Below are 27,114 nucleotides of genomic sequence, written 5' to 3' on the forward strand. Positions count from 1 at the left end.
ACTTAGTTTACCTTAAAGCAATGTCCTTTCTGTATGGACACAGGAAGACAGTTAATTTTATGCTTTGTAACTTGGGAGTGGATTGACTCCAATAATATTTACTTCTGGCATCTGCTTTCTCAACTCAGTTATCCTTAGTTCCTAGCACCCCCAAAACAGGGTCCCGATCAGGGACGGAATGGACCCAGGACAATCTGTGAGCTACCCTGGCATCGAAATGGACCAGGTCAAAGCATCACAATACTCAACTATAAATTGAGAGCATTGTCAGAGACAAATGTTGTTATGATCCAAAAGTAATGACAAGACTAGGATCCCGCTAGGGTTAGGAAGACTAACCTGGCCTGAGGACTGTGGTCTAGAATATATAGTGCAATGTCTTCAGGAAGAACCAAACTTTAAGTTTGATATATCTCTTACTGTGCTCATACAGAATGACATTCTAGAAATTCACTGTCACTGTCATTTCACTGTCATCCCGTTGTTCATTGATTTGCTTGAGTAGGCACCAGTAACATCTCCATTGTGAGGCTTGTTATTATTATTTTTGGCATATTGAATACGCCACAAAGAGCTTGCCAGGCTCTGCCATGCAGGCGGAATCCTCTCGGTAGCTTGCCGGGCTCTCTGAGAGGGATGGAGGAATCAAACGCAGGTCGGCTGCATGCAAGGCAAATAGCACCTGCTGTGCTATCACTCCAGTCCATTGCTAGAAATATTAGAAGTAAATTTACTATAAATATTTAAGTGGATTACTAGCTGAGAAAAGAAGAAAGTGACACACCTTGGATGGGATCCTGCCCTTAAGCAGATCTCCTAGTAATCTGGAATAGTCTCCTTAGATGAGATTTTGTTAATCTCCTGGAGAAGTAGTCTTACCCCTCTTTGTTGATTGGTTAATGTTCAACCTACCTTTGTGTCACCACCCTATGTGATTGCTATATAAACTAAGACTGTAAGAGAAATAGAGAGAGAAGACACAGAAGCAGAGCACAGAGAGAAAGAGAATCAGGGAGTCATCAGAGCTGGAAGCAGGATAAAGAAAGAGCACAAACCGACTCAGAAGAGTCAGAGTCAGAAGTGAGAGCGAGATGGGTTCCAGAGAGAGAAGCAGAAAGGCTCTGGAGAGAGAGAGATCAGAAGAAGAGAGATTAGAAGAGACCAGAGGAGAGACAACAGAGACAGAGAGAGGTCGGGAGAGACCAGAGGTGAGACTATAGAGACAGAGACAGAGATAGAGAGACATACAGAAGAGAGCATAGCAGCACACACAGAAACAGAGCACAAGGAGGAGCCATCCCGATCCGGTCCATACACAGCGGCTCAAGAGCACTGAACGCGAGCAGCAAGAGAGAGAGAGTGCCGCACCAAGAACCCATGAACACAACACACATCACATCACCCCTTCTGCGCGTGCGCACATTTGTATTTTTTACACTTTATCACTGGGATGTCTAGACCATTTACACTTAATGTGATTGATTTGCTTGGTTTGAATCTATCCAGTTGCTATTTGTTTTGCATTCATTCCATATGGTCTTTGTTTTCTTCTGTCATTCCACCTTAAAATACATATTAAACTCCTGGAGTGCATGTCTGGCTTAATAGCAGAGCACATGACTGGCATGTGTGAGGCCCTGGATTTGATCCTCAGCAGTGCCACAATTAACACCGTTGAAATATATTGTAGAGTGGCTGGAGAGATAGCAAAGCAGGTAAGACACTTCCTTTGCACACAATAAACCTGGGTTTGATTCCCAGCATCCCATATGGTCTCCTGAATCCAGTCAGGAGTGAGCCCTGAGTGCAGAGCCAGAAGTAAGCGCCGAGCACTGGGTTATGGCCCCAAAGTCAAATTTAGATATATGCTGGGTGTGTATTATTCTTAAAAATAAAATATGATATTAGAATAGCTAATGATACGGATTTTGAAGTCAGACCTGCTTGGGTCCAAATATCCATTCTTCTGTGAACTGTTATTTGTAAGTTCCATAACAACTCCTTACACCAATATATACGCATTTAAAATGGGGGGAAAATAGTAGTTCTTGTGTACAGGGTTATACTGAGAATAAAATAAGCTAGTATAAGTAGGCATAGCATCTACTTGACAACAATGGTTTATTTATATGTCAGTTGCTGTCATGAGATCTGCTATTGATATATATATACATATATATAATGAATGTGTAAGTATGAAGAAAGATGGAGAAATAAAAGTCTTATAAGGTATTAAGGTTTGGAGGGTTAGTGCAAGGGGGTAAAATATATTCTTTTAAATTGACTGTTATGTGAAAGAAACTTGTGTGATTAAAATTATCTTCCTAGACTTTGTGAGTGTATTCTAAAAGGTCAAACTTTAATACACATTTGACTTTCTGTAAATGTCTCTCTCTCCCTCCTTCCTTCCTTCCTGCCTGCCTGCCTGTTTTCTTTCTTGCTTGCTTGCTTGCTTGCTTTCATACTTTTTCTTTTCTATATTTTTTGGTTTTGGACTACATCCCATGGTACATGGTGCTAATTCAAGCTCAGTGCTCAAGGCATATCTCCTGACAGTGCTCATAGGATCACATGGTGTTGGCAATTGAACCCAGGACTCCAGCATGTAAAGCATGTACTCAGACCTTTGAGTTTTCTCCCCAGCCCCAACAGCTAGACAGTTTGGCATTGGATCTGCCTATTACCATTATATATACACACTTCTTATACATCTTTAAATTTTATTTTTTATGGTGTACATTTCTTATACACCTTTAAACAATGACCAAAGTAGTCTTCTTGCTTTTATTCTTTTTTCCTTCAACTTCTCGTATGACACAGATATCTGAGGAGCTTCCCCAAAACATACTGATGATGACATTGTCTTCCTCTGTATTCTTTTTTGGTTCCCTGTAACACTAACATCATCTCTAAGCTTCTTGGGTTGGCAATCAAGTTGCGTTTTTTTTCTGCCCAAGTCTTCCACCAACCTCTCTATTTCATCCTGCCTGCCAGAAACTCAAGCAAATTTCCCCTCTCCAGTTGTATCCTTACTTGTGCTATCTCCTGAGATCTTGTATGCACTGCATCCAAGGTGTGGCCCTAACACCCCATCCCCCCTCAACTTCAATTCTTTCTTACATTACTTATCCTAACCTGCCTTGTAGTATAGTTTTTCTCAAGCATCTCTGCATTTTAAATTCTCTGGAACCATACTTTGCATTTATAAATTCTCTTCTTGGTACTCCATATGAATTCTTGAACTCTCAAGGTCCTGATGAAATATAATAAAATGAAACTCTTAAGTGAATCAGAAAAAAATTAGGGTGTGTGAGTGGTGTTTGGGCCACATCCAGCAATGCTCAGGGTTTACTCTTGGTGGTGGTCAGGCAAGCATATGTGGTACTGGGAAAACCAGTTAGTGGGATGCAAGACAAGTGCTTTAACTCCTGTATTATCTTTCTAGTCCCAGAGTAATATTTTAAAGTCTATTTCAAAATAAGACTGGAACAAAATGAATATGCCTCTGCCTTGGACAAGTACCACCAATGGAACAAGTTAAGATTATCCAAGCTGCTTTATTGTTACACTTTATCACTCTTGTTTCAAGCAGGAAGAGAGGGAAAGAAAATTTAGGCAGGAAGATGCATCACATCATATAAACCAAATTCTTTACTTCATGCAAAGATGAGTCAAAGGACAAAAATTTCACTATTTTGTTTATGTTTTCAATGTCATTGGCTCCAGAAAAAAGAATATTTTTGGTGAGACAGAAATTTTAGCAAGTTACAGCTTTGTGTTAAATTTCTCCCTTAAATGACCCATTATTTCCACCAGTGTTCCTGAGGAATTCAGAATGAGAATATTAAATTTTATGACCTTTTCAGTTACTAAAAGCCATAAGATGCAACAAGTTTGCCTTCTTGAGTGCAGGGAGTGCTGACCTCACTGTTCTATAAAAGAGTGAACTTAGGGACTGGAGAGATAGGACAGTTGGTAAGGTGCTCGCCTTGTACCTAGCTTTGATCCCTGATACTGCATATGATCTGCCAAGCCCCTCCAGGAATGTTCCCTGAGCACTGAGTCTGGTTTAAGTCCTGAGCACAGATAGGTGTAGATAAAAAAAAAACAAAAGAAGGGGGCCAGAGCGATAGTACAGCAGGTAGAGCATTTTGCCTTGCATGCAGCCAACCTGGATTCAATTCCTAGTATCTCATATGGCCCCCCCAAGCACCATAAGGGGTAATTCCTAAGTGAAGAGCCAGGAGTAACCCCTAAGGATCACTGGTCATGACCTGGGGGAAAAGAAAGAAAAAATTTAAGTGTAGGAGGAAGGGAAGGAGAATACAGGTTTCCCCACTATTTAAAAGTAGAGCCTTCCTACTAAGTAGGATTGTATAACTTACTTTGAGGGTCTGGGAATGCTATATACCAATAATTTTTTTTACATACCAATAATTTATGTTAAATACTTTTTATTTTAGTATTGAGTATTCTCAGAAAAATGGGCCAATTCTCATATCAAATAGGAACATTTACTTTTGGAAAGCAAGAGGAATCTATTCATGTCAAGGTGTTCAATCACACCAGCTCTGCTGAGAGCAGACAGGCACAATGTGCCAGTGAGGAACTTAGACAAAGACTGTCCCCAGCTCTTCACAGTGACTCTCAGAAGTGTCCTTCATTGGTCCATTTGGACCTAGTTCCTCACATGAGCAGAAAAGACTCAGAAAACCTGTAAGATGAATCACTTTCTCACTCATCCAAGTGTTTCATTTATTTTATTGGACTGAAATGTACAGACCTGAGCAGTTTTTGCTATGTAAATAGTTCATTCTTATATTAGTTTTTTATTTATTCTGAAACCAGTTTTAATACTTAGTAAGTGCCGAGACTTATCCTAGGTCAGTACATCCCAAACATTTTTGGAAAAGCAGTTTAGGTTTGGTTGTTTTCATTCCAATTTACATGGTGCAATACAATACAATGAGCTGTTAGTTAAACAATATTACCTTTGGATATTATGTCAATATCAAACTCATGTAAAGCATTCTTAATTTCCTGCCCTGAATCACTCTTTATTTTCTTACTAATCTTTTCGGGTACTAGTAACAAGTCAACCTGCAGACCACACCTCAATAGCAGTGCCTGAGACATGTGAGAGAGGTACATCAGGGGACAGCACAGTCCCACCTTGAGTGTCCTCAACAACACTATGTTCTAACAGTGGTAGAGGGCAATGATCAGTATAAGACATAAGTTGATGAAACGTGATAACCTCTCAGTATCTGTATTACAAACCATAATGCCAAAAGGAGCAAGAGAGTACAGGGAAAATTATCTGCCATAAGGGCAGGGGAGGGGTGGGCTGGGGGAGAACTGGGGACATTGGTGGTGGAGAATGTGCACTGTTGGAGGGATGGGTGCTCGATCATTGATGACTGGAACTCAAACATGAAACCTTTGTAGCTTTATCTCACAGTGATTCAATAAAAACAAAACAAACAAACAAAACATGAGTTGACTGACTAAGGTGTTAGAATGGCAGAGCATTATGGGGGAAAATATATCAGGAGAGATTAGAAATGACCAAAGAGTGGGGGATGGAATTAGGGGAAGGAGGTGCTCTTAAATCAGACTGTCAGAGTCTTCATGGAGAAGACTTGACAGTGTGAGCTAGTTTCCCATTAGAGGAAATAATCATGGCCTTGACTATGAGGAGAGAGTATGCACAGATATGGGAGGGAATCTGAAGAAGCCTATTTGTCAGAACTGAGAGAACATGAAAGAGACTCAGGATGGGAAGACACAGATGATGAAGGTCAGGACTCTTTAATGTCTTGAACCCTAGCGTTATAGTGCAACTGAGGATAATAACTCAGCATGTCTGTGTAGCTCCTGAAATTCTGATGTACCAGTAAGTAGTGCTGTTGTTGATATGAATCCACATTTTAAGTAGGAGGAGCGTAAACTCAGCGCCACAGGGATTCAATGAGCATCTTCAGCAGAGGAGTGACTTGAATTGTATTTCTAAATAATTACTTCAGTGACTGAGCTAAAGATAATCTAATCTGGACAGCATCAATAAATGAAGTAGGCTGTACCGTTGCTTTATTCAGACAGTTTAAGTTTATTAAAACCTATCATTCTTTCCTATTAAGTCTACAGAACTCAATTCCTCTTAGTGTTTCAGGACATGATTATTACTATCATCACAATTATCACAACTGGACTATAGCAGAGAGATCTTCAGACACCATGGTGAAATAGGACAATTTTCCTTGTATTAAATGATCATTGAGTACAAGGAGATGGCTCAGAGGGCTGGGCACATGCTCTGCTTCCAGGATCCTCAAGTTTAATTGTCAGCACCACATAGTCTCTTGAGAACATCCAGAAGAGACAAACAAACAAACACAGAAACAAAATAAAATAAAAATAAGGACCCTGAGCTTTATGATTTAATTAAGACTTATTATTTTTATTATCATTTAAATAAATGTTAACAATAGTGTTAAAATTTATGATTTTGTTATACAGTTAAACCATTATGATCTTTTTATGTGCCTGATTATTTTTTGCCTCCTTTCTCAATAGAAAGCTAATGTTTTATTACTATTGTTAATATGCTCAATTTTTGTGACATTCCTTAAATAGAGTTGTTGTTTTTGTGTTGGCTTTTGTTTTGTTTTGTTTTATGAGGGCTACAGCTGGTGGTGCTCAGAGCTTACTCCTGGCTCTGTGCTCAGAATTCACTCATGGCAAGACCCAAAAGAACATATGGATTGCCAGGAATTGATCAAACTCACATTATCTGCATTCATGGGAAGCATTCTACCCTCTGTACTATATTGTTCTTGACCCAAAATATAGATTTTAAGCATTTTTTAACTTTCAAATATGTATTTGAATATGTACATGAGGAAACACCTTGAGAATTTCTCTAGAAGGGACAGTGACATCTGCAGTGTTCTTTGCCTTGAGATTCTCTGTCCTGCCTGTATCTTGAAGATATAAAGTGCTCTAGCATTAGTTTAACTTTGTGCCTGCCTCTTCAAGGGCCGTCATTCCCTAACTCTGGGTTTACCGTGGTATCACCTAAATGAGGTCTTGGTGCTTTGGGTTAGCTTTTCATCTACAGGTAGTCTAAAGTTTTCATTTCTTGAAGATCAAAAAATTCATTACATTTTTTAGGAGGAAATTTTAATAACATTTAATCTTATAGATGGATTATGAAGTGTTTGGCATCTTATAGCCTACTTCTCCCTCTGGGAGAACCTGGCAAGCTACTGAGAGTCTCCTGCCCACATGGGAGAGCCTCGAAAACTCCCCATGGGGTATTCATATGCCAAAACCAGTAACAACGCTGAGTCTCATTCTCCTGGCCCTGAAAGAGCTTCCAATGCAGCATCGTTGTGAAGGACTAGTAAAGAGGCTTCTAAAATCTCAGGGCTAGGATGAATGGAGATGTTACTGAGATGCTCAAGAAATTCGATGATCAACGGGATGATGATGATGAAGTGTTTAGGAAGCTGAGAAGCAAGTAGTATTGTAGCAACTTTTAATAGGGTCCCAGTGCAGAGTGTTGGGGTGTGTTAGGAAGCCAAAGACCATCTGTTCTTGGGCTTTCATGGTCTGATCTCAGATTTCTTATCTCCTGTCCACACGGTAGCCAATCACTCCCTCATTCACCTTGGCATGGCTTATTCCATCCATTTTTATTATTTGCTTTATTACTTTTTTTTATTGCTACGTATTTCTGATCTTGACAACAGTGCAGCTATCAGAAAGTATACATGGACAATCCTTTGGGTGAGCAAAAGTTCAATTTACCTACCACCAGAGGGTTGTTTTCCCTAATATGCCAGATTTTCAGTGTTACCAGTAGGATCAATCCTGGTAAACTGCAACAAGCTGGTCACCCTGTTATAGTTCTGGATATTGATCTTGACTTGGGTCAAGGACTTAAAAAATGAAATCACGAATCAGGCAAAAGTAAACCTTAGCCATTTGCTGCAGTCTCGCCGCTCATTGGTGCCTGTGTTAGGAAGGGGTTGCAAGCAGCTTGCCAAGAAGCAACCACTGTGCTCATAAAGGGCTCAGATGTCACCCATTTGACAGGGGGAACTTGTTCGTACAACACAGTCTCAAAGGCAACATAATCCCCGTCTCAGTCCTGCAACTCATTAAATTATTTTACAAAGAGAAGTAAATGGGTAGTTTGGGGACTTTATTTCTGCATAGATTGTTACTGCAAACATATCTGAGGAAAATACAGCGGAACTATTTCCAGTACTTTTCTGAGTGCATTAGGTCAGGATGTACTTCACTGCGATGCCAAGTGAGGTTCTGGCGGTGACCCAGGACATCAGGAGTGCAGCTGCCAGACAGCAAAAGGCAGGGGCATCTGAGTCAAGTTAGGGCACTCTGCTTCCAGAATTGAATGTTTATAGCCTGCTCATAAAACATGCAGAGAGGAACACTCTTTTCAAATTCTTGTCTTCCTTGCTATATTCAGTTCAGCACATACCCCGTAAACTGCCCCGTTGACCTTGAATGTCTCAAGTGTTTCATTTGAAGGGATTTTTGTCAACTTGAAAATGACACCTACAGTTGTTTAGCAGTAGCATTGGAATGATTTTTCTTCTATTTACTTTTGTTTGCTTTCTAAGATTGGGAATACTATTAATACTAATTATAATTTGTTGGGAACAGTTACCCCCAACATGCCCGGACATGGTGTACATCGGGTCCAGGTAGGATCCTGGTTGTGGGAGGAAGGAGGACTAGTGTGGGGAGAAAAACCTCTGGGAACAGTTGATCACAGCTCACTTCATAGCCAAATACACACAATTTTATAGAGGGTCTTGGCTTATAAAGGTCCAATCACATTAGAGCTTAACACTCTTGGCCTATCACTTTTTCCTTTCTGCTTTGTCCATGATCCAATCCCCTTCAAGGCTATATGTTGTTGGGGTTAGAATGACTTGCTAAAGTCATGTATGACAGTTTCTGTGTTTTAGGTGTATGTGACTGGGGGGATCAAGTGAGGCTCAGGCCAGACACAAAATGCAGGTACCTTGTTTTGCTAACTTTGACCACTTACTCTCTCTTGTGAGGTTTCACTTCAAGGCCTCTTTGCAAAGTTGGGTTTTTCCAGCTTCTGTGCCTGTCGTCCTGCTCCACAATAATTATTTATTTAAAAAAATTATAATGTGGGGTTGGAGCCATAGCATAGCGGGTAGGGCGTTTCCCTTGCACGTGGCCGACCCGGGTTCGATCCCCGGCATCCCATATGGTCCCCCAAGCACTGCTAGGAGTAATTCCTGAGTGCAAAGCCAAGAGTAACCCCTGAGCATCGCTGGGTGTGGCCCAAAAAGAAAAAAAAATTATAATGCACTTGGACCTGAAAAAAAAATCATAGTCACTTAGAACACTTGCCTTGTAAGCATGACTTCATGAGTTCAAATACCTGGTGTCTCACATGTATTTAGAATGATCCTGAAAGCTCTGCTCTTATGATCCCCCTGCCTCATATGATTTCTAGTCACACTATAACCAGATGTGCGTGTGAGCACCACAGAAAGGAGTGTGACTTTGACAAACACCACTACACACACACACAATGATATATAAGTGATATAGCCAAGTTGTGAGTCTCTGAGTGTGACCCCTGGGGAGCACTACAGCAGCCCCTAGTGACTAGTGCTACACCACATGGACCTCAACTAAGAGTGTAACTCTTGATGAGTGTGTGTGCCAGCACCACTCTAAAGGAATCCAGAACTCAGTGAATATGCAAGGGTGCAAGCCTAAGGTCTGACCCTGGTGAACACCACAGCTGAAATGTGGGAGCACCTCAGCCAGGTGTGTGACCCCCAGCCACCACCACAACACAGAAACAATGTGAAGAAAAGGGAGTGAAATGTTAAAAAAATACTAATATATATTTGATTAATACTTTGTTTTAAAAACTATTTGTAGTTTATATTTCTCTTGGAATCACATTTAAGTTTGGAGTTTTCTGAAAAATTGAGGAAGAAATGTTTATCAATCACCCCCTCAAGTACATGCACTGAACTGGGTGCTGGTGGTTCAGAGGAAGCAAGACCCAGCTGTGACATTTACATGCCAAGGGAGAAATGGGCACATCAACCTGACAGCAGATCTTTGATCTCTGTGTTGATAACAGTGAACCACGCTGTGTGGAGGAGACAGCGGGATACCAGGTCCTGAAGGGGAAGACAGGGAAAGATAGGGCTACTCCACATCAAAAAAAGCTAAAGGGAAACGGGAACTGACCAAGTACGGAAAGATACTTCCAACTCTTTTCCTGTTTCCTCTTTACCTTGGGAGGAAAACAATTCTCATAAAAGAGAGATGAGATTTGATTGGGGTTTTTATATTAAGAAAACTCTAAAATGTAAATGACCTCAAGGGAAAAATTATTTTGGTTTTTGAAGGGCTGGAGTGATAGCACAGCGGGTAGGGTGTTTGCCTTGCACAAGGCCCCCAGGTTCAATTCCCAGCATCCCATATTGCCCCCCGAGCACCGCCAGGAATAATTCCTGAGTGTATGAGCCAGGAGTAACCCCTGTGCATCGCCAGGTGTGACCCCCCAAAAAAAATTTTTTGGTTTTTGAGCTTCACATGGCAGTGATCACTCAAGGATCACTCCTGGTGGGATGTGGGGGACCACATGGAGTGCTTGGGATCAAACTGGGTAGACCATGTGCAAGGCAAGCAAGTGCCCTATCTGCTATACTATCTCTGTGATCCCGGAACATAACTTTAAGATGGAGATGGACAGTATGATGAACTCTTATTTTTAAAAGTCTCTATATATGGGGCTAGAGTAACAGTACATCAGGGACCGTGCTTGATTTGCATGCTGCAGATCTGGGTTTTATTCTCAGTATCCCATATGGTTCCCTGAGCCTACAGGAGTAAGCTCTGAGCACTGCCAGTATGGTGCATAAACAAAATGAACAAACAAAAAATCCCTACATAACCACAGCTGAGATCACAATATAGAAGTTGCCAAGTCCTTAGAAGCTTTCAACCTCTTCATCCCGGATTATAACTCATCTACCTCCTTAGAGGTAACCACTTTAACATCCTGCCTAAGTATTTCAGTTTCACTTTGCCTTTATGCAAAGGCATAACAGAATCATAGTGCATTTGGTCTTCAGTTTCTAGATTTCTGTGCCTCCCCAAATTATATTATTATGTTTAAGTAATTTTGTTTTCATGGTTTTATAATATTTCCATTTTACGAATCTGCTCTGTTGGGACATCTGGATGATTATCAGCTTGGAGCTTTTACAAAGAAGAGATACCAAGGAGAAGGGGTCCACACCCTTGGTGCTGGGCAGAACAGGCTTTGGAGTCAAATAGACCTATCAGGATCTAGTCTGAAAAATGTGTTTTTTTTTAAAAAAAAAAATTTATTGAATCACCATGTGGAGGGTTACATAGTTCTCAGGATTATGTCAGTTATACAATATTCAAACACCCTTCCCTTCACCAGTGCCCCTATTCCATCACCAACCACCCCAGTATACCTCCCGCCCCCTCCCGCCCCCCCAGTCCCCGCCCTTGTAAGTGATAAGTTTCACTTCGTTTATGCTTTATCTTGGTTACATTCTATGTTTCAACACATAACTCACTATTGTTGCTGGGGTTTCCCCCAAAAAAGAAAAAGACAGTCCTACTGTCAAGGAAGCATTTGGTAGTTCTCCATTGCTGAGAATGTAGGGATATTAAGTCCTGCTGTTTGTTACATAGCTTTTCTATTTTTTTCCCCCTCGTCCCGTGCCACCGAGTTCACGCCTGTTTAGTAATCACCACGCTGCCTGACAAAGGGAAAAAAAACGAAAAAGATGGTTATTTCCCGTCATCAGCCTGCGTGGGGCTCTGGCTTAGTTGATAGTCTGGTAGAATGTCTGCAAGCAGTTTCTGGAACCAAAAGTAGTGCGCTGGTATCGGCCCCGGCTCGAGATTCTACCAGCGTCCCGCTGTTCCACGTACATAATAATTTATTCCCTTCTATCCCATTCCCACGCCACCAGGTCCGTGTCAACTTAATGGACATCATACTATGGTTAACGCCACGCCGCGTTTCTTCCGGAGAGAGAAGGATTGTTCTTCTCAGCCGGCGTGGGGATATGGCTTAGTTCAGTCTAGAGAGATGGCTACCACTTTGATTGCCTTCAATATTTCAACAAAAGACTTACTATTCTTGTTAGGATTTCCCACCAAAGTCCGACCCATTAAAAAAGGAACCATTTCATATTGTTGATGATTAGATGATATTAGGTCGTGCGGCCACGGCAGCGGCCGCGCGGTTTTGGGTTTCTGTATACAGTCCAGGGAAAGTACAGCCAGAAATTACACGTCACTACAAACTTTTACCCTTTTTTGGTCCCCCCAAAGTCCAACCTGTTACTAAGGAACCATTTCATATTGCTGATGATTAGATGACATTAGGTCGCGCGGCCGCGGTTTTGGGTTTCTGTATAAAGTCCAGGGAAAAAATCTGCCTGAAATTCTATCGCTACAATCTTTTACCCTTTTATGGTGCTCATAAGATGGGAAAACCTAGAGAAATACCGGGCCCCCGCAGGGGCAGCCTGGCGGAAACGCTTAGTTCACATACTGCAAGTTTTTCAGTGGGCTGCTGGTGTCCATAAGGAATATGGAGATGTTATGAACCAGTTATGTAGAGATAATAAAATGCACATAGACTAATTTAAGTTTATCCTGGGAAGGGAGCAGTGTGGTTAATTCTTGGAATTTGGGTAGCAAAGGCATAGAATGTACGTCTTGCTGGACCATATTGATAAAGCAGAAGTGTCTTGGCCAGTTCTAGGAGCTGTGGGACAGAGTAGAGCAATGGTGCAGCCTCTAGATCCTCCTGGGCACAGCTGACCACCTCAGAAAAGAGGGTCTCATCCTGCCAGGGCTTTGAAATGGGGCCTTAAGTTGGGCATCACTTCAGGCCTTAAGTTGGGCATCACTTCAGGAGGCTTTTGCTACCACATTACTTCAGTTTCTAGGAATTGCCCTTGGCTTTTCCTCAAGTCACCACAAATTTCAAGAGTTATCACCTTGAACTTTCCTTGCACTTAAGAAGAGTGGGACTAATTTGTTGATACTTTCTGTGTCTGGCAATGTGTGTAATGTGAGGGATTTAGGCTTCATTAATCCACCTAAGTGGTATAAGGAATAGTTAAGAGTTCCCTCCGACCCCCACCAACTCAGATTCTCATTTTCTTTCTCCATTCTCCACTCTCCGAAAGTATCTGCGTGGTTGCTTAGCTGTACGCAATTACGACTGCCAGTCTCAGCAGACATTAGACTAGGTTCATCTGACCTAATATATGCGAAGACTCAGTATTCCCAGAGGGACCCTTCCTTCTTGAAGAAATTAATGATATCCCTTTTCATTAAATTGGTGCCAGGTTGTTTCTCTAAGCACCCTATTTAATGAACAAACCCACACTGGCCAAGAAACAAATGCTTGATATCTGCAGAGCTCTTAAGGGATGAGTTTACACATTATCCTATTTTCAAAGGAGTTCTTATGCCAGAACACAATGGCTGGGCTCTCCCAGCAGGCACACCTCAACTCTAAAGGTCAAACGCTGCATTTGTGGAGAAATCAGATAAGTGCAAAGAGCTCTAGTTTTGTTTCTACTCTTAAGGGCTTGGTCATCCCAAGGACAGTTCATATGCTAACTCATTCCATAGGCTCTGAATGTTGAGGACTGGAGATTTGGAGTAAGTAGATGGGTGGATGTACTATCCCCCACTCTAAATCTCTAAAGGTCAAATTACAAAGTGCCCATTTCATTTGTCCTTCCTGCTGTACTCAAGCCCACAAGTCAGTTCACATCAGACTTGTGCTCTGCTTTCTATTTTTTAATAGAAAATTGTATTGTCATATGGAGATCAGGGTCCTTTTCTCTCCTTTTTCCCCCAAATTTTATTTTATTTTTATAAAGTTGTTCACAATAATTCATTACATTCAATATTTAAACACCAATCCCACCACCATTGCACCTTCCCACCACCATATTTCAAATGTCTCCACCCCAAATCCCAAACTGTACCCTCCGAAGTGTAATAGAAACAATTTTGTATTGGTTGTTATGAATAATCTGTTAAAAATTGTCCAATAAAATTTCCTTAGAGGAAAGTGTGTAAAGATTGTTGTATTTCATCCCGGATCCATTAAGTCTTTGAATGAGAGATTACAAACATATTTGTTAAATCCAATCAAATGTTGTGTGCTACTCTTGGTACATCAGTGTATAGAATATGAAAGATCATTCCAGGAACTCTAAAATTTAGAATATGATATACAGCAGATTCACTCATGGGTGAGGCCTATATTGCTCTCTTCCAGGAGCATTATTTCTGAGTCTCTTGATCATGGCCATTGATGAGATTATATGGTGCAAAGGGAAGTTTGTGGGTGTGACTGCCAAGCTACTGGTAAATTTGGGAGATGGGGGAAGAGGCCCATTCCTGCTCAGAGTGAGCTTGGAGATTACAATAGGGTCTTTCTCTCTTTTCTGGGCTTCTCATTGTTCCAGGCTGCATCCTCTTATTCTATCCATTAATGGAGCCTCACTTCCTGTAACAGAAATTGTTACAATTAACAATTGTAACAATTGTTACAATTAACAAATTAAACAATTTCTGTTTAATGCTATGGGAAGACATTAAAACAAATACTTCTCAGTGCCTTTCTCCCCTTAGAACAGAGGTTCCTTCTAGCCCACCACCATGAGCAATTTGTCTCATATGATCATAAGAAATATCCTATAAATTACTGTCCAGTGATTAGAGAATTAGTGGTAGGAAATGTACACTGGTGAAGGGATGGGTGTTGGAATATTATATTACTGAAACCCAATCATGAACAACTTTGTAACTGTTTTTCACTGTGATTCAATAAAAAGAAAAAATGTTTTTGATTTTTAAAAATTTATGGAAAACAAAATAATAATAAATCCTAATGAGAAGAATTGACTATTTTGATGTTTCTCAGCTCCTGGGTAAATAACTTGAGAGAAGGGATTTCTTCTTAATTTCCCAAAATTGAGCAAGAAAGATTTACTTCTTTTCCCAAAAGATAGTTCTTCAAGTATTTAGATTGGTACAGCTTCCTCAGTTACCTTTCTCTTTTTTCTCTTTTCAGCCTTTGACTTAAAATACATCTAATTACCCTTAGTAGCTACAACTACATTATGGAAAATTTTATGTCTGAATCTAAGGTCTTGGCATTAGACTAGAACACGTGCATTCATTCCAGAAAGGATAGAGCCATGGCCTATCAAAAATGCCAACGAAAGTTGCCATTGTCTTTTCCTTCTTCATTAATAAAGAAATGGGGGACACGACACCCAAAAGGAGAGATAGAGAGAGCAAAAGGAAATACCCTGCCACAGAGGCAGGGTGGGGTAGGGGCACTGGGTGGCGGTGGTGGGAGAGATGCTGGGACCATTGCTTGTGGAAAATGGGCACTGGTGAAGGGATGGGTACTTGATCGTTGTATGACTGAAATGCAAGCACGAAAGTTTGTAAGTCTGTAACTGTATGTCACAGTGATTCACTAATAAAAGATTTTAAAAAAAAAGAAATGGCGGGGGGGAGAAGAAATAGTTTGACAAGTAAGTTGTTTGCCTTGCATACAGTTGACCTAAGTTCAATCTTTGGCACCCCATATTGTCTCCCAACCACAGGCAAGAGTGATCCCTGAGCATAAGCCAGGAGTAAGTCCTAAGCACAACTGGCTATGACCACCAAACCACCCACCCAACCACATGCGCGCGCGCACACACACACACACACACACACACACACACGCACACACACACCTGTAAAAAAAATTTAAAAGGGGGCTGGGAATATAGCTTGGTGGTAGTTTTTGCCTTGTATTTGTGAACCCCTAGGTTTGTTCTTCAACACAGAAATAAAATTATTTAGGAAAAAAGTTTGTAAGTCTACAACTGTACCTCATGGTGATTCACTAATAAAAAATTTTAAAAGTAAAAATTTTAAAAATTTAAAAAAATAATAAAAATAAAAATAAAAATTTTAAAAAAGAACAACTGAAACATTGAAGTCTGTGTTATTTTTCAGTCACATGAACTCTTTCTTTTGTTTGTTTGGGGACTGCACTCACAAGTGCTTGGGGGTGACTCTTGGATTAGTGCAGTAAATCACTCTTGGAGGTGCTTAGTTGTTAGTGTTGTAGTTCCAGGGATAGAACCTAGGCCTCCCTTATTCATGATTCTACCCAAGGATATGAGGGTGACATCTGTCCCTGATCACCAGGGTTGAGTCCGTTAGTCTTGCTGACGAGGCATGGTTCCCACTTCTCCCCTGGATCTCCAGTATGCTTCTCTCCGGAAGCCCCAGGCTCAGTAAAAGAGGATAGCCCTCCCCGGATAGAGACTAGGTAGACCATCATTATTCTCCAGTGGGAGCAGAAGCTCAAATATGCTCTCAAAGTAAATCCTCCTGACCTATAAACTCTCTTTTTATTAAAAGTTATTTCTGGGGCAGAGAGATAGTACAGCAGATAAGGCACTAGCCTTGCATGTGGCCAACCTGGGTTTGATCCCTGGCATCCCACATAGTCCCCCTGATCCTTCCAGAAGTGATCTTTGAGCACAGAGACAGGAGTAAGATCTGAATATAGCAGGGTGCGGCCACCCAAACAAACAAAAGTTATTGCTTAGCTATTGTTTGGTTTTCAGTATTTAATAGAGAAGAATTCTTTTAAATCTAGACTAGAAATTGGAATGTAAGGATTGAGATAAAAATCATTTTTTAGGGGCCAAAGCTATAGTAGAGCGGGCCAGATGCGTTTCTTGCATTTGGTAACCTAGGTTCAATCCCCAGCATCCCATATGGTCCCCTCAAGCCCTACCAGGAGTAATCCCTGAGCTTAGAGTCAGCAGTAAGTCCTGAGCACCTCCGGGTGTGCCCCAAAACAAAACCAAAAAATTATTTTTTACATTTTGTTTTAAACTCCCACCAAAGTTACGGTTTTCTAAGCCACTTTTCAATATTGAGACTCTCCCTGAAAGTAGTTATTTTCATGTGCACTGGTGGAGGGATGTGTGTTCGATCATTGTATGACTGAAACTCAAACATGAAAGCTTTGTAACTATATCTTACAGTGATTCAATTAAAAAAAAGAAAGAAAGAAAGAAAGAAAGAAAGAAAGAAAGAAAGAAAGAAAGAAAGAAAGAAAGAAAGGAAGGAAGGAAGGAAGGAAGGAAGGAAGGAAGGAAGAAAGAAAGAAAGAAAGAAAGAAAGAAAGAAAGAAAGAAAGAAAGAAAGAAAGAAAGAAAGAAAGAAAGAAAGAAAGAAAGAAAGAAAGAAAGACAGGGCTGAAGGGAACCTTAAGGGAGAGAGGTGGGTACAATGGTGATAGGCGTGGAGCTGGAATTATAATCATGGGAAATCATCATGTAAAATGTTGTAAACCACAGTATCTCGCTATTTTAAAAGTTTTTTATGTGAAATAATCATAAAATCAATTAATTTTTAAAAAAATAGTCATTTTCTTGAGCCTGATTAATATCAATCCCAATTTCTATATTATCCAATTTTGACTTTTTTTGTTTGTTTTAATGCCTTATTCTTGGCTCTGTGCTTAGGGATCATTTCTGGACGTGCTCAAGGGATCATGTGTAATTCCAGGGACCAAACCAGAGTTAGCTGCAAGCCAAGGCAAGCTTCTTAACCTCTGTGTCATATTTCTAATCCCCAGTTTCAGCTCTTCTGGTCAATAATTTTATAAAAATATAATGACTCCAAAGATCTAATATGTTGTATTTGGTACTTTTTAAATTTTTAGTAGCAACCCTTGGGAAAAAAGAAGATGGGTGGCATCACCTTCCCCAACTTCAAACTCTACTACAAAGCAGTAGTAATTAAAGCAGCATGGTATTGGGTTAGAAACAGACCTACAGACTAATGGAGCAGAGTTGAATATCCTGTCAGAGACCCCCAAATATATGGCCACTTAATCTTTGACAAAGGAGCAAGAAATATGAAGTAGAACAAGAAAAGCCTCTTCAACAAGTGGTGCTGGGAAAACTGGATAGCTACATGCAAAAAAAAAAAAAAAAGAACTCTGACCTCTGTCTAATGCCAGGCACAAAAGTCAGATCAAAGTGGATTAAAGACCTCAATATCAGACATGAATCTATAAGGTACATAGAGGAAAAGGTAGGCAGAGCTCTCCATGACATTGAAGCTAAAAGCATCTTTAAGGATGAAAAAGCACTGACCATGCAAGTGGAAACAAACATAAACAAATGGGACTACATCAAACTAAGTAGCTTCTGCACTTCAAAAGAAACAGTGACCAAAATACAGAAAGAGCCCGCAGAATGGGAAAGAATATATACCCAATACCCATCTGATAAGGATTAATATCCAGGATATACAAGACACAGTAGAATTGTATAAGAAAAAAAACCTCCCAACCCCATCAAAAAATGGGGAGAAGAAATGAACAGAAGTTTCCTCAAAAAAGAAATACAAATGTCCAAAAGGCACATGAAAAATGCTCCACATCACTAGCCATCAGGGAGATGCAAATCAAAACAACGAGATACCATTTCACACCACAGAGACTGACATACATTTAAAAGAACAAAAACAACCAGTACTGGCATGGATGTGGGGAATAAGGGACACTCTTTCACTGTTGGTGGGAATGACGACTGGTCCAGCCTTTCTGGAAAACAATATGGACAGTCCTTCAAAAACTAGAAATTGAGCTTCCATATGACCCCACAATACCACTTCTGGGAATATATCCCGAGGATGCAAAAGAGCACAGTAGAAATGACATCTGTACCTATATATTTATTGCAGCCCTGTTCACAATAGCCAAAATCTGGAAACAACCCAAGTGCCCTAGAACAGATGACTGGTTAAAGAAAATCTGGTACATCTACACAGTGGAATACTATGCAGCTCTTAGGAGAGATGAAGTCATGAAATTTGCTTATAAATGGATACACATGGATAGTATCATGCTAAGTGAAATGAATCAGAAAGAGAGGGACAGACATAAAATGACTGCACTCATTTGTGGAATGTAAAATAACATAATATGAGACTGACACCTAAGGACAATAGACACAAGGGCCAGGAATATTGCTTCATAATTAGAAGTCTGCTTCATGAGCTGGGGGAGAAGGTAGCTGGAATAGATAGAAGGATTCACTAAGTCAATGATGGTTAGAGGGATCTTTTGGGATGGGAGATGTGTGCTAAAAGTAGATAAAAGATCAAACTTGATAGCCTCTCAGTATCTGTGTTGCAAACTATAATGCCCAAAAGTAGAGAGAGAGTATGGGGGAAATTATCTGCCATAGAGGGACGGTTGGTATGGGGGAGGGGGAAACTGGGGACGTTGGTGGTGAAAAATGTACACTGGTGGAGGGATTGATGTTCAACCATTGTATGACTGAAACTCAAACATGAAAGCTTTGTAACTTTATCTCACAGTGATTCAACAAAAAAAATTTTTTAATGGGAAAAAATAGAAAAGTGAGCATGGAAAAGTTTATAATGAAAATGTTCACTCACAAAAAAATGTCTTTAGTTTTTCTACTATTAAAGACCATATTATAAGTAGATAGAGTGTAGAAAAGAATCAAAAAATAGAAAGAAAAACCCTACAAAGATACAAATAATAAAAGCCTGACAAAGCCTAGAGGTAAAGTATTTAAATTTGCTCTACGCAGTTAATTTGCCCTCATAGAAAATGAGTAAGTAGGGGTCAGAGAAATAGTATTGTGGGTAGGGCATTTATGTAGTATACAACTGACCCAGGTTCAATCTCTGGCACCACATAAAGTTTCCTGAGCACTTCCAGGAGTAACCCCGAAGCATAGTGACAGATGTAAGTCCTGAAAACAGCTGGGTGTCCCATCACCCCCCAAAAATGAGTAGGTTGCCTCAGTCACACCTGAACTCCCTTAAGCTACATGATTCTATAATGAAAAGACATCAAAGATTAGTAATAAATTCTATGCATTAACAGATACTTTCCATCCTCTTCATTGCTGGTAAAATTGTTGGAGTCTATATTTAATAAAGTATTTTTCAAAAATTAATTTTTATCTAAAAATTTACCAAATTTTACCAAATTCTTCTGATTAAATATATTCACCCCCTAGTAATGTTTTCCTGCCTATTCTGTTAAAATTAACACAACTGGGGCTGGAGCAATAGTACAATGGGTAGGGTGCTTGCCTTGCATGTGGCCAACCCAGATTCAATCCCCCACATTCCATATAGTTCCCTGAGCATCTCTGGATATGGCCCTGAGACCAAATAATAATAATAATAATAATACTGACAACACTCTTTACCTTTTGTAATGACAAATGTTTTTAGTCCTGTATTCTAAATTATAAAACTGTCTAGGAGGTCTGCAGGTATGGGACTATTTGATCTTTCTTCAAGCATATTCGTATACATATATATGTTTACATTGTTTTCTTGTATATATAATATTTATATATGTGAAATAATAAATGCATCAGAGAGAAATCAGCAGAAAAAATAGATTGCCCATTCAAATTAAGATGAATTGTGGTAGGAGCTGGAGAATTAGGTCTGTAAGATGCTTGCTTTGCATGCCTCCAACCCGCATTCAATCCCTGGCACCTCAGATGATCTTCTGAGCCCCACTAAAAGGGATCCCTGAGTACAGAGTTGGGATAAGTCTTGATCACTGCCAGGTACCCCTTTCTCCCCGCCACAAAAAGAAAGATAAATTGGGTAGCACTGTAGCACTGTCGTCCTGTTGTTCATCAATTTTCTCAAGCGGGCACCAGTAATATCGCCAATTGTGAGACTTGTTGTTACTGTTTTTGACATATCAAATATGCGACAGGTAGCTTGCTAGGCTCTGCTGTGTGGGCAGGATATTCTCAGTAGCTTGCCAGGCACTCCAAGAGGGATGAAGGAATTGAACCCGGGTTGGCCGCGTGCAAGGCGAACACCCTACTTGCTGTGCTATCGCTCCAGTCATTATTTAATAAAGAGACTAATTTAAAAGGAACTGGGCAAGAGCTAGGGAAACTATAAAAGATAGTGTAGTTCCCCAGGGAATAGCAAAAGTGAGGCTATTACCACATCTACATAAAAATCCTAGGAAAGAGATGGCATCTGGAACCCAGGAGAAAGCCATGTGGATTAGGTTGTCTTGAAAAGAGAAAGGATCTTCAATCAAGGACTCAGTCAATACAAGACAGCCCCCCAGGACTGGAGCAAGGGCTGTTTTCTTCCTTCCCCCTGATTCTTTGCTAGGGCTCTCTATTGGTTAAAGCATTGAGAAGCCAGAGTGATCCATACACATCAGTTTTTGGTCCAGAGAACATGGTAGGAAAAGATGAAAAATAAATTTGTCCATGAAAGAACCCAAGGGAGTGACAGTATAGTTAATAAAGCAGAGATTTTTTTTTAAGTAGTGTGCACCCAAAATGTGGATGCAGGTACTCTCAAAGGAGAATTACACACTGGGTTTGGGATAAGGGCTTCTTCAGGAATGAACTGACTAAAAAGTTGGGGGGTGCTCTGTGAGGTCTTAAACACGAGGAGCATGATTGAGGCAGGACTAAAGTTGCTCATGTATATTGCTATATGCTTGCTCATACAATGCTTATAACATTAGCATTTAATTTTGCAACAGGGGGCATATAAGTTAATATGTATTGGGGCATAAGAAGAACAAAACTAAAATAAGGTCAGTTCAGGGTTGTGTTTATTAAGCTACTCCACCAGCTGGCTGGAACTGGTTTTACTAAGTCCTCTCTCAAGAATTCAATAACCACACAACTGCCTGAGTTGGAAATTCAAGCCCCTTGCTTTTCTTCAGAAATATGTTTTCCCATATTGTCTCACCTAACATAATGTGGGTTTTTAGCTTGAAAATTCTCAAGTCATGTGAATCAAATATTCCCTCCTAAGTGAGTTGAGTATTAATTCCTTTCTTACAGACTATCAAAGCACTCTATCAAGAGAAAAGTCATTCCCGGAGCTGGAGAGACAGTACAGGGGTTAAGGCACTTTTCTTCCATGTGGTCAACCCTAGTTCAATCCCCAATATGCAGGACCCCCTACAAGTGACATCTTAGTGACCAAAAACCCAAAAAAGAAAAAAGAAAAAAGCCACTTCTGAGAGTGGGCTACAAATTTCAAGTCAAATGTGTCTTATGGAATCTGACTATATGAAGGAAATGATACTATTTCTGATATAATAAGACATAGAAGAACTGGAAAAGACAGCACAATTTTTAGTATACTACTGAATATAAAGAAATCATTTTTGTGCATAATCATTTTGCAATATATGTTCAGGGCCTTAAAAATGTTCAAATCCTTTATCCCAATAATCTACTCATAATCTGCCTCTTAAAACAAGATCTGGAATGTAAAAAGAACAATTACATTTGACTCAATTATTTTATGGAAGACTGTGTAACTATTAAAAATACATCAAAAAGCATTTAAGCTCATATGGGAAGAGCTGTCTTTATTATTATAATAGCCAGTTGTTCTGTTACAATTTTGCTCGAGTACTGCCGACCTCTATGGACTACTTTCCTTTCATTTCCAATCTAAGTGGCTGGAGCCCCATACTAGTATTTAGAGTAAATTTATACTCTCCATGTCATGGCTGCCTGTAACAACCTTAAACTGCAGGAAAAGAAAAAGACGGACACCCCATTAGGAAAAACAGACCAAGAATACTTAATTTTTATCATTAATGGTATGTTATAATTTATTTTTTAGCATTTTGAGTGTTCAAATTGTTTAATTAATATGCATTTGTATAATAGCATTAAGTATATTTTCCCTTTCTTGCTATTTATTTATTTTTATCAAAGTTCAGTGAGACATACAGTTACAAAGTTGTTCGTGATTTGGATTTCATTCGATCAATGTTCCAACACCCATCCCTTCACCAGTGTACATCTTCCACTACCAATGTCCCCAGTTTCCCTCCCCAGTGCCCCCCCCCCGCCGCCTGCCTCTATGGCAAGCATTTTCTTCTTGAGAGACAGAGAGAGACACACAGTGAGAGAGACAGAGAGAGATAGAGGGAGATAACTTTAAAGGATAATTCATGAAGGAGAAAACGCAAATGACCTATGCTTATATAAAAAAGTGTTTAACCTCAGTATTTAATATGTGAAATTAAACTGTATTTTTTGCCTATTAACTAGGTTAGGCTGACAAAAGACAATTAATAGCCTTGCCTTCATACATGAACTGTAAGGAAACAGCATTCATGGTGTTTGTGGCATGAAATAGCCTCTGGAGGCCAATCTACCAATGGCATTTGGTCCTGATCCATGAATTTGCCCTTTAATGGTTGGATAAAAATATTGGAAGCTGCACTTACTATTCTGTGACCACTTGTGTAAAAGGAAATATAAAACAATCTCAATGGTATTAATTATTAGGCACTCTGAGCTTGATGGTAGATGAGCAAAATAAACCAGGCACACACTTTAATGGATAATTAGCACACACCTGGTAATTAATAAATGTTTATTGAATGATAAGTTAACTCAAGTGAGTGGTCTCTGGGAGAAATTAGTTTTGTTTCAAAAGCATCTTGCTTTTTAGACACACGTATATATTTTAGGTCCATAATTATAGCCATGAAGCAAGAGCTTGGAAGTCCAGGAACAGCCATCTGTCTAGAATAGTAAGAGAATTTAGTACAAATTCATTGTGAAAATGAATGCAGGTCTAAACAATACTGGAAAAAGAGATTAGGAGTGGGCCTCAGAAAAGTTTATAAAGGACAAGGTAGAACAAATTAACTTGCTCTATAGTTTATCTAGCTGTGTGCAGTGATTTGGATGACAGAAAACTAAACTAGGTCATCTTATTGATAAGCCTAATTGTTTTAGATAAATTTGCATGATCTGGAGAGATATCTGGGCCCTGCTAAAAGTAGGGTATGGCTTGCTCTAAAATCTTTCTCTTCTGTTCAAACAAACACTTTTCCCATAACAAATATGAAACAGACACACAGATACACACACACATAACACACAAGTCTGTTGCAAAACAATTTGACTACTGTAGTCAATGAAAACAGTTTAAACTAGTGACTTTCATATAAGCAAGTTATAGTAAATTCTGATACACTTGGATTTAAATGATTGGAAATATGTTGAATCAGAAATGTCTGCTGATTTTTTCTTATTATTTTAATAATATTATTTTTGCAACAATTAAGTCCCAGCAGAATATGTTCAAATCATTTAATGTTTCAAAATACCAGAAACAGGAGGTTAAGAGACTTACTATTTGTATTACAAAGGAAGGGATGAAACATATTGTTCAGTTAGAAGAACTCATTGGCCGGAAAATGAAATTAAGGTGCCAGGGGTTAGTTCAGTGGCAGAAGCACTTGCCTTGCAAGTTTGATCCCCCACAACCAGTGTGCAACCTCTGGTCATTACAACAATAACAAAACAGAGAGGAAGGAAGGAAGGAAGGAAGGAAGGAAGGAAGGAAGGAAGGAAGGAAGGAAGGAAGGAAGGAAGGAAGGAAGGAAGGAAGGAAGGAAGGAAGGAAGGAAGGAAGGAGGGAGGGAGGGAGGGAGGGAGGGAGGGAGGGAGGGAGGGAGGGAGGGAGGGAGGGAGGGAGGGATCTCATCCACCCAGATGAGATCCAGAGCAGCCTCACATGAAACTGTGAACTGAGGGGCTGGAGTGAGCACAGCGGGTAGGGCGCTTGCCTTGCACGTGGCCAACCCGGGTTCAATTCCCAGCATCCCATATGGTCCCTTGAGCACCACCAGGAGTAATTCCTGAGTGAAGAGCCAGGAGTGACCCCTGTGCATAGCCAGGTGTGACCCAAAAAGAAAAAAAAAGAAACTGTGCTAAAATATCAGAAATCCAGAACCACTCAGCTGCTGTTACGCCCGCGTGAGCTCATATATTCTTCATTCTCAGCAATGGAAAACAAATTATCAAATGATACCTTTTCAGCAGGTTTGATTGTTGGGGGAAAATTCTAAACAATAATAGTTTTCTGTTGAAATATTGAATGTATTCAAAGTATAGAGAGAATAAAGTGAAGATCATTAGCGACACAGATGGGGGAGTAGGATGGGGGTGGTATACTGGGGTTCTTGGTGGTGGAACATGTGCACTGGTGAAGGGACAGGGGGCTGATCATTGAGTGATTCAGACTTGAACTTGAAAGCTTTGTAACTTTTTTCATGGTGATTCGATAAAAAAATAATTTTTTTTAAAAGTTAATTTTAAAATATGGCTATGACTGTCACTGTCACTGTCATCACGTTGCTCATCGATTTGCTCGAGCAGGCACCAGTAACGTCTCCAACGTGAGACTTGTTGTTACTGTTTTTGGCATATCAAATACGCCACGGGAGCTTGCCATGCTCTGCCGTGTGGGCAAGATACTCTCGGTAGTTTGCCAGGCTCTTATTTTATTGATTGTAATCAGATTTTCTTCCATGTGTGCATTTAGGCAACAATAAAATTAAGCTTATGTTATAATCTCCTCTTGAATATTCATTACAGCTTGAGTTCTCTCTGAGTTCTGCTTTTTCTTTTTTCTGAGTTCTTCTCACCTTAGCACCCAAGCATTATTATTCATGTTGTGGTGGGAGTTATGCATGGTCAGTAAGAAAAATCCAATTTCTTCAAGTATTTTTCACTAATTCATTACCCTTACTTGTAGGACTCTAAAAATTTGAAATCAATGTAACTGTAGATTATATTGGTAGATGAAAGTTTAATTTTTTTTAATTGTGCAAGTGTGAATAAGTTTGGCATTCTGAAGAGAGTCCCACTCTTGGTAAGTAAATCTTCTTTGCATAATTCTGCAGTTCAAATGTTTCTGATTAGTGTCCTGCTGCCTTATGTGTTACCTCCTGGGAGGCAGTAAGATTAGTGGAGTGTATGAGCTCCTCATATCTCAGCATGATTGAGTCCAGGCTTGCAAGCAGGTCAGTAACCCTGACAAAGAACTCCAGCATTTTATGCCTGAGTCACAGACTCAAATACTTGGGTCTTGGCCATGGGTGTCTGTCAACCATTTAAACTTTAATATTGTTATATTTTTAAATAAGACACTTAACCCAGCGGCATGTGAGTAACAGAGTGTCGAAACTTCACAGGCAACCTACAGCTAAAACAGAAGCATGAACAGTATCTATTGCATTTATTGTGAAGCAAAGGATTTCTCTTAATTTATCCAGAGCCATATTTCCTAAGGCAAAAATGGCCCAATAGAGGAATAAGGAATTATTTTTTTAAAGAATGAATTATTTTTAATTATAAGCTTAAGGCTTACTGTTTTAGATAAACCTAGTAATCATTCTAGTAATTATATGCATGAAACTGCTGTTTTGTCACCAAACCATAAATGGATATTACTGAAATGAATTAAAAAGTTGATAAAATATTTTTGATTAAAACTTTATTTACTGATAATGCAAATTTCTTCTTTCTCTATGGATTTTAGGTCATCCTAGTTGAAGATTATGAGACATTCATAGAAAATAAGTTTTAGAATATGGCTGTGACTGTCTAAATAAGACTGTCTAAAATAAGTTTTAGAAATGTTTGAAGCTCTTTTTGGACCTAAAAGTACGACATTCTTTTGCTCACATAAAAAGTCACATAATGAAGTGTTTAAGAAAGTTAAGTGTTCAGTTCACATCAGAGCAGCAAAGAACAAACCACCAAGTTTAGCTTCTGAGTAGCATAAGATGTTCTGTTTGGACCTTCTGTTGAAGTTGGAAGGGAATGATTTGCCCAATGACTCCTCTCACCATGCCAAGAAGCCTCCAGGCAAAGTCAATGGGAAAAAAAATCACACGCAGCAAGAGTCACAAAGGGATTGTCACTGTGTGGGAAGTCACACCTTTTATTGCATCTTATAGGGGACAGAAATAACTACAAATATTTGGAAAGTTGGGATCTTAAGTAACTTGTAACACAGGAACACATTGTGGAAACCTTGATGAGATTAAGTCTGATGAAGAGTCACTCCATTTTTATATGCTTTTAAAGAAAATTTTCAATTTCA

At 39.7% G+C, this 27,114-nt stretch overlaps 1 protein-coding gene across 1 annotated transcript in view; it reads left to right on the forward strand.

Annotated features, from left to right (window-relative positions):
- The window catches only part of MYO3B (myosin IIIB), a 460,143-nt gene that overhangs the window by 357,921 nt on the left and 75,108 nt on the right, over positions 1-27,114 (forward strand). The window contains 1 exon segment of the mRNA XM_055121066.1: positions 24,375-24,393. Coding sequence (XP_054977041.1) covers positions 24,375-24,393 — 19 coding nt within the window.

Source organism: Sorex araneus, chromosome X, assembly GCF_027595985.1.
Source record: "Sorex araneus isolate mSorAra2 chromosome X, mSorAra2.pri, whole genome shotgun sequence".
Classification (NCBI taxonomy): Eukaryota; Metazoa; Chordata; class Mammalia; order Eulipotyphla; family Soricidae; genus Sorex; species Sorex araneus.